The sequence below is a fragment of the Nicotiana tomentosiformis genome, chromosome 5 (genome assembly GCF_000390325.3).
Source record: "Nicotiana tomentosiformis chromosome 5, ASM39032v3, whole genome shotgun sequence".
NCBI classification, from domain to species: domain Eukaryota; kingdom Viridiplantae; phylum Streptophyta; class Magnoliopsida; order Solanales; family Solanaceae; genus Nicotiana; species Nicotiana tomentosiformis.
The window spans coordinates 101,766,113-101,775,474 of record NC_090816.1 but is presented as its reverse complement, the minus strand read 5'-3'; the positions used below and the strand labels follow the sequence as shown (position 1 = coordinate 101,775,474).

At 42.2% G+C, this 9,362-nt stretch overlaps 1 protein-coding gene across 1 annotated transcript; it reads right to left on the bottom strand.

Annotated features, from left to right (window-relative positions):
* Positions 1-243: 243 nt before the first annotated feature.
* On the bottom strand, positions 244-1,899 carry LOC138892887 (uncharacterized). The gene is made up of 3 exons (XM_070176640.1): positions 1,581-1,899; positions 718-806; positions 244-597 (listed from the first exon to the last, which is right to left on the bottom strand). The coding sequence occupies exons 1-3, from the start codon at positions 1,897-1,899 to the stop codon at positions 244-246; spliced, it is 762 nt and encodes a 253-aa protein (XP_070032741.1).
* Positions 1,900-9,362: the final 7,463 nt, after the last annotated feature.

Below are 9,362 nucleotides of genomic sequence, written 5' to 3'. Positions count from 1 at the left end.
TTCCACTCCGGTATAACTATATGTTGGAGTAGGCCACCTAGCTTATGGTGCTCATACCTAACTTGCTGGAAATTTATTTAGACACCTAGCTATATACTCAACTATGTCCTTCATCCGCCACCACCAATAATGCTGCCTCAGGTCGCGATACATCTTTGTAGCACCAGGATGAATAGAATATCGAGAAATATGGATCTTCTCCCTCAGGCCATCAATATTAGGAACACATAAGCGACCTTGGAGTCATAGAACACCATCTTCACCGATAGTAACCTCCTTGGCACCATCGCGTAATACCGTCTCTCTACGAACCAAAAGGTGCGGATCATCATACTGACGAGCCTTGATTCGCTCAAATAATGAAGACTGGGTCACAACACATGCAAGAACTCGACTGGGCTCTAAGATATCCAACCTAACAAGTCTGTTAGCTAAGGACCAGATGTCCAAATCCAATGGCCTCTCCTCTACTAAAATGAATGCCAAACTACCCATACTCTCGGTCTTTCTGCTCAAGGCATCTGCAACCACATTTGCCTTTCCTGGATGATAAAGGCTGGTGATATCATGGTCCTTCAGTAATTCAAGCCATCTGTGCTGCCTCAAATTAAGATTCCTCTACTTAAACAAATGCTACAAGCTACGATGATCGGTGTAGACTTCACAGGACACCCCATAAAGCTAATGCCTCCAGATCTTGAAAGCATGAACTATCACGGTCAATGCCAAACCATGTACGGGGTAATTCTTCTCGTGGGGCTTCAGCTGACGTGAAGCATATGCAATAACTCGACCCTCATACATCACTACACAACCCAGGATAATGCATGAAGCATCAAAATACATAATATACATCCATGAACCAGAAGGCAACACTAAAACTGGTGATGTAGTCAGAGCCGTCTTGAGCTTCTGAAAGCTCACCTCGCAATCATCGGACCATCGGAACGGAGCACCCTTCTGGGTCAATCTAGTCAAAGGTGCTGCAATAGATGAGAAGCCCTCCACAAACCGACGATAATAACCTGCTAACCACAAGAAACTCCTGATCTTGATCGTTGTGGTAGGACGAGGCCAACTCTGAATGCCTCGATATTCCTGGGATCCACCTTAATACCCTTACCCGATACAACATGCCCCAAGAATGCCACAAAATCTAGCCAGAACTCACACTTGGAGAACTTAGCATATAGCTTTTGTTCCCGCAACAAATCTCAAATGCTGCTCGTGCTTCTCCATACTACGCAAGTAGATTAATATGTCATCAATGAAGACAATGACGAATGAATCGAGATATGGCCTGAATACCTAGTTCATCAAATCCATAAACACCGTCAGGGCGTTGGTCAAGCCGAAAGACATCACTAGAAACTCATAGTGGCCATACCTAGTTCGAAAAGTCGTCTTCGAAACATCCGAAGCACGAATCTTTAGCTGATGATACCCAGATCTCAAATCGATCTTAGAGAACACCTTGGCACCATGCAACTGGTCAAACAAATCATCAATACGTGGCAACGGGTACTTGTTCTTAATGGTAACTTTGTTCAACTAGCGGTAATCAATGCACATCCGCATACTCCCATCCTTTTTTTTCACAAATAACACTGGTGCAACCCAAGGCGACACACTTAGCCTGCCGAACCCCTTTTCTAGCAACTCCTTAAGCTGCTTCTTCAACTCTTTCGGAGCCATGTGGTATGGTGGAATAGAGATAGGTTGGGTTCCTGGTGCCAAATCAATACTGAAATCGATATCACGATCTGGTGGCATGCCTGGTAAATCAGAAGGAAACACATCGGAGAACTCCCATACCACGGGCAATGAATCAATCGAGGGATTCTCTGCAGAAGTATCCCCAACATAAGCTACATAAGCCAAACAACCCTTCTCGTCCATGTGTCAAGCCTTCAGGAGAGAGATAACCCGACTAGATGCACTGATAGATCAACCCCTCCACTCCAATCTAGGCAACTCTGGGGTCGCCAAGGTAACAGTCTTGGCATGAAAATCAAGAATGGCATGATATGGAGACAATCGGTGCATGCCCAGGATGACCTCAAAGTAGGTCATATCGAGCAACAGAAGATTCGCTCTGGTCTCATAACCACAGAAAGTCACAATATAGGACTGGTATACCCGATCCATAATAACAGAATCGCCCACGGGCATAGACACATAAACATGAGCACCCAAGGACTCACGAGTAACATCCAGATAATGAGACAATAGAGAAGAAACATATGATATGTAGACCCTGGATCGAATAATACTGAAGCATCCCTACCGCAGGCAGAAATAATACATGTGATCACGGTATCTAAGGCTACTGCATCTAATCTGGCTGGAAAAGCATAGAACCTAGCTAGAGCGCCACCTGTCTGCCCTCTATCTCTAGGGCGACCCCTACCCACATTTCCTCTGCCTCTGGCAGGCCGAACGGCCGGTGTGGCAGTTGGTGCAATAATCATGGGTTGATGGCCCAGCTGTACTGCTTTGCCGCGAAACCTGGGCAAGATCTCCTCATATGACCGAGCTCCCCGCACTCATAGCAACTTCTTGATGCAGAAGATGACTGGCCCAGAGTCTGACCCTAGGGACCTGAATACCTGCTGGAAGGGCCCTGAATAGTCGGTAGACGGTAGGAGCTCTCTAGAATGGCACTGAAATAGGGCTGCACTGGTGCACCTCGAGAAGGTGGTGGTGCTGAATAAGTGGGTATGATGGACTGACCCCTCACAAACTGACCTCTGCCCCCAAACGGGACACCACTGAATCCTCCAGAATGTCGAGGCCTCTTCTCCCACGTCGTATATAATCGGCCCTAGGTACGAATACCCTTCATCCGCCGAGCTATCCCCACAACTTGCTCGTAAGGAGTCCCCATCTCCACCTTTCGGGCCATAGTAACCTGAATACCATAATGCAAGCCCACAATAAATATCCACACTCTCTCTACATCGGTGGGGAGTATCATAAGTGCATGGCGGGATAACTCAGAGAATCTCGCCTCATAATCGGTCACATACGTCTGACCATGTTGGAGCCGCTCGAACTGGCCCTGTAGATCTTCCCTATGAGAGGGTGGAATATATCTCTCAAGAAAGAGACATGTGAATTGATCCCAAGTCAATGGAGGCGAACCCCGCTGGTCTGCTAAGAAGATAGGACTGCCTCCATCTACAGTCCCTGCCCTCCAGCTGAAATATGGTGAAGTCCACCCTGTTGGGGGTCCTCATGTCACTCACCGCCAAAGGCAAAAGGATGCAGTCTGTTCCATTTATCCAACAACTTATGCGGCTCGATGATTGCATCTGGTCTGGGCTCTAGTACAGCCGTTGCAACTGGCTGGGCTCCACCCATAAGTAATGCACCTGGTGTCTTATATACGGCAACAGCGTTCCCTGGAGCCTGAGCGGTAGGGTATGTTCTCCCCATCCCGCCTGAGATGTGGCTAGATCTGCTGGAAATAAACCGGCCTGCGTCATAGAAGCCATAAACCAAAGCATACGGCCCATGACCTCCTGAAATCCCGGCGCGGACATGAAATCTGTTTGGGCCTGCTAAGCTGCAGGTACCTCACCCTGTTTCTCAATGATAGGATCCTCCACTGGATCCGATGGTGGCACGACGGGAGCAACTCTAGGATACCCTCGTCCTCTAGCAGGAGCTGGAGCTCTTCCCCGACCTCTGCCTCGGCCTCTAGCAATAGGGGGAGCAGCTCTACACGAAGATTAAAAGAATGATACTTAGCATAACATCAACTGCACGATAGGAGATGAAGAAAGAGAAGTTTGCTAACACCCTATAGCCTCTCGAAGATTAGTATAGATGTCTCTGCACCTATCCGCAAGACTCTATTAGGACCGCTCATGACTTGTGAAACATATATGAACCTAGAGATCTGATACCAAGTTGTCATGACCAATTTTCACTATAGGTTGTGATGGCGCCCAACGTCACTGCTAGGCAAGCCAATAGTGAACTACCTATTTAATTTCTCATTCTTATATTTTTAAAGTCTTTGACTTTTATTTAATGCGGAAACAAATGGTAAATGAGCGTGGTAAAGTAAAACATAAGCTAAATGGGGAAGTAAGGTAGTGAATTAAATAATCATAACCCCTGAGTGTCTACTAGAATTCCCAAAATCTGATGTCACAAGTGCACGAGCATCTAGTAGAATATACAAAACTCCCTAAGAACTACTGTCTGAAACAAATTAGACAAGAATGATAAAAAAAACATAACAAGAGACGGCTACGGGTGCTGCAGAACGGAGCATGGGAAAGCAGCTCACCACTAAGCCTCCGGGTAATGCGGATACGCGCCCGGACTAACTCTAGATGCACCTGCCTCAGAACCTGCACACTATATGCAAAAGTGTAGCGTGAGTACATAAACAACATGTACCCAGTAAGTATCTAGTCTAACCTCGAAGAAGTAGTGACGAGGAGTCGACTTCGACACTTTCTAGTGGGCAGCATACATAATGTACAAGATTATTTAATAGGCTTGAAAAACAACATCAATAATGGAATAAGAGGCAATAATTAAGTGACCATTTATCAAAATAACAATTAAAAGTCCCCAAATATCACTTAAAATCTCAACAAATAAGGGCTCGACATATAATTAAAAATCTCGTAGTCATGAAAGACATGTCAAGTGTAATCAGACTCTGAGTGACAACACGCACAAGTTATGCCGAGGTCGTATGGCCTGATCCATAATAAATGTGTACATACACTACCGAGGTTGTACGGCCCGATCCATGGATATATATATATATATATATATATATATATATATATATATATATATATATATATATATATATATATATATATATAATAAACATTGCTGAGGCGTTCGGCCCAATCCACAAGAATAGGGAAACTTTTCGGATTGCAAATTTCATATTTATAACTCCGAGGTAAGCCCGTGAAAGGATATAATCTCCATCGACAATTAAATATTTTGGCAACTTTCTAAGTAATGGGGCTCGATTTGACTTAATCTTCAACCAAGTTTTTACCTATTAATACGAGAAATTAAACTAGCAAGTTGAGTCCAAATAGTACAAGTAATAGCATAATAAAGGCCTATAACTACTCGGACATAATATGAATTTTAGCTACGCACGGGCTCTCGTCACTTAGTGTGTATGTAGCACCCACAATATTTAGCAAATAACAATTAAAATACCTATGGGGTTAATTCCCTCTTACAAGGTTAGGCAAGAGACTTACCTCGTTCCCAAGTCCACTTTTCGATCCACAAATCGCTCTAAAAGAATCAAGTCGGTGCCAAACAATCCGAAACTATCCAAAGGTTGTACAAACTAATCAATAATTGCTCAAAAGTTTGTAATTTAACTATTAGAGTGATTACCCAACCCAATTTGGAAAGTTCCTAAAATTCACCGCTGGGCCTACATGCCTGGATTCCGAAAATGTTTGTAAATAAATGTTACCCATATGCTCATGAACACAAATATATAATTTTTACCCAATTTCATAATCATTTTTGTGGTCTAATCTCATTTTTTATCAAATCTAGGGTTTTCAACCAAAATCCTAATATTCCCACAATTTACATGTTAAAATCTGCCCATAATCTATGTATCTAACTTACATTGTATTGAAATTACTTACCTTCAATAGCTAGGTGAAAACCCCTCTCCGAGAAACTCTAAAATCGTCCCACAATTGAGAGAAATGAACAAAATAGCCAAAATCCCAACTTTAATAAAGTCTCTGCCCAGCTGCCCCTTCTTCGCGATCGCGAAAAGTGCTTCGCGATCGTGAAGGAAAAGCCTGCCTAGGCCCTGAAGCTCTTCTTCACGAACGCGACAGGGTCCTCGCGATCGCGAAGGCTAGGCCAGCCCAAGCATTGCGAACGCGAAGAGCAATGACCCACAGACCTCCTGGCCCCAAATCCTTTTACGCGAACGCGACCAAGCCATCGTGAACGCGAATGACACAGGTCTTGAAGCTTCGCGAACGCGACCCCATCTTCGCGAATGCGAAGAGCAAAAACACCCAGTCCCCAAATCCTTCATCATGAACGCGAGGGTCCTTTCTCATTCGCGAATAAAGAAACCAGAACCAGCACACCAATAGTTTTGGACTTAGATCCGGGCGGTCTGAAACGCACCCGAGCCCCCCGGGACCCTGTCAAAATACACCGACAAGTCCATAACCATAATACGGACCTACCCGAACCCTAAAAACACATAAAAAACATTAAAACTACGAACCGCAACCCAAAATCAAATTGAATCAACTTATGAACTTCAACTTCTTAAATAGCTTCAAACGCGCAGAATCATACTTCGACTACTCGGAATGACACCAAATTTTGCGTACAATTCATAAATCACCATACGGAACTATTTCCAGGCTCAAAATCCCAAACAGACCTCGATAACACCAAAGTCTACTCTAAACAAAATTTAAAGAACTAGAAAACCTTCAATGAACCGATGGAACAATACGAACCTATTGGAACCATCAAATTCCGATTCCGAGGTCGTTTACTCAAAATGTTGACTCAAGTCAAACTTGGTCATCATAGGCCACTATTAAGGAACTAAGTGTTCCGATTTCAACCTGAACCCTTCCAAACCTAAACCAACTATCCCCGCAAGTCATAAAATATTAAAAGTATATACGGGAAGTCGTAATTAGGGGAACGTGGATCTAGAAAATAAATGATCAGTCGGGTCGTTACATTTATACTCTAAGATTCACTCACAAAAGCTTACAATTTTCAGCTTACTATTAAGTGTTCAGCTACTATCTTTTACTCTCAAAGTTTTATGTTTTTCTTAGAGTGAATGATATGTCTAAGTGTGTGTGTGTATAGTGAGGAAAGAACCATCCCTTAAGTAGGCAAAGAAAGGCACTTTTTGGACAGATTTTGGTCCACAAAAAATCTGTCCAAAAAGGACTAATTGTGTGCAAACACTGTTCAAGGGGCTGTCCAAAAGGTGAAAGGACAGTTTGAAAATCTGTTGTAGTAGAAGCAAGGAGGAAAAAGTCATTTCAGCCACCCTACTAGCAAAAACGAAGGCTACTAGTACCTTATATCATGATTGATTTAATCTAAACTTCAGCTTTAAACCAACACCAATCTACTTGCTCAAAACAAATAAAAAATAGAAATATGACCTAACTAGACTTAACAATTTGAACTATTAATCAACAAGAGAAGTCGGAACTTAACAAAATTAAAGCCAAGCTAAATGCTTATTAAATAGTGAAGCAATTAGAAAATTAACTAATCAAAGAAGAAATCAGAAATACTAAACATGAATTAGTCGGAACTTAAAACCAAACAAACTACAATCAAACTCAAAGGGAAAAACATAAACAAAATTGCTAGAAGCCTTCAATCTGATTTAGACAACTAATTATACTATTCAAAAATGACTTAAACAAACAAACAACTAAACCGACAAATAGTTATGCCGACATGCTGAAGCCTGAAAGTTTAGTTAATAAGTACGACTAATTAACCATGATTTAAAAATGATAATTAGAAGCTAAAAAGTTATAAACTTGAAACTAAAACTAATTTCAGAGCTAAGCCAAATGCATGTTAACAGTGGGGTAAAACTAATAAAACCGATTAAGTTAAGCAAAGACAAAAATCAGAAAATAGATTAAATACGACCTAGACAATTATTAACAGAATTTAAACTTAGAATACAACGAGAAAGAGATTAGGATTTATACCAACAAGGGAACAATGTTAACTCGAACAACAAGAACGGGTCGTGGATGCCGAGAAAAGGCAGTACGAGCAAGCTTCGATTGTTGATACTCATAGAAACCACGGAATCCGATGAATCGAAGTTTAGCTTTCATGGCATCAACAATACAACCTTGTTCGGAGCCGGTGCGGAGGTGAAAGTATGAGACAGTGGCGATTTCGGGTTGGAGATAAGAAAATAAGAGGAAGAGAGAAGGAGAAGAGTATAAACTTTAGGGAGTTGAGGTCACTGATCGGCGGTGGAGCAGCGGCGGCAGTTAGGTGGTCGGCGGTGGTGGACGGCTTTTGGGGGATGAAATAGGTAGAAAAGGATAGATCTCGAGGAGATCTATCCGTGTATGTATGTATTACGTGGTGTGGAAGGTTAGAACTCGCCGTATTTTAGGGTGGCGGCGGCTAGGGTTTTTCGAATTTAGGTAGATTTGGTGAGATTGGGGGTGATTTCGGGGATTTGGGGTTGGGATAAGGGTAGAGGATAAGGAGAGGAGAAGATGGGTGTAATTGGGGGGTGTTTGGAGGTTAGCCGCCGCCGGTGGGCAATTTACGGCAGTGGAACAGGGCGGAGGGACGAGAGACAGTGAAGAGAGAAGGAGAAGAGAAGAGACTAGGGCAAAAATATGGTAATTGGGGTTTTAAATATTAGAAGGGAGATTGAATGGTGGCCTTTGGATCATGAGAAAATTGATAAGTGAGATTGAATCTTGAGGCTACTAAGCGAAACGACGTAGTTTAATGTCCTAACTATGTCGTTTAGTTCTGCTCTCAGATCACTTGGCTGGAGGGGTACTAGGCTCGATTTTGTAGGCTTTTGGCCCAATTCGGCTAAACAAAGCATCAACCCAATCCCTTAAACCCCTAACAAAACTATTTAATAATCTAATTCTAAAGTCTATAAACACACACAATAAACCTAGAAAAAAATATAATATAGGAGAAGTAGAAAGAGCAAAAATTAGATATTTACGCAAAGTAGCACATCTTTTTTGCTTTCTTGATTAAATTTATGTACCACAATTAGGATCTTGGGATATTTTCAGTACCGACAGTAGTTCCCTCCCCCCCCCCCCCCCCCAAGGCAATTGGAGTAACTCCTGCATCCATTGATTTTGCACCTTCTAACATCTCGATAACGTAACATACTTTTTTTGCTTCTTTTTTTTTAAGTACGACAATTGGGATCTCGTTCATTGAAAGAAAAAAAAAACGAACGAGAAAAAAAATTAGAGTCTTATTGAAGAATTGAAGCTTATTTGCTTTGTTAAAAGAAGATGTCAATAAACTCCGGTGAATGGTTTCATGGGATTCAGCCTCCTTTTCCAAAAGCTATAAGTTTATTACCCCACTAAGTTATAGGAACTTCTAATTATATAGCAGTAGAAGGTCTGTATATTTATCCAATTCATCCCATTTTTTCTGCTTAATAGTAGAGTACACTATAAAGAGAGTGAAGGGTGTTTGAACAAAATCTTCGCCTATTTCAGGACAATGAAAGCTAGCAATCAGTGAATCAAGGCTAGTTCCCAATAGCAAGTTGTGGAGTATTACTAAAATAATGGTGAATGACGAGCTTGTCTACCTAATGT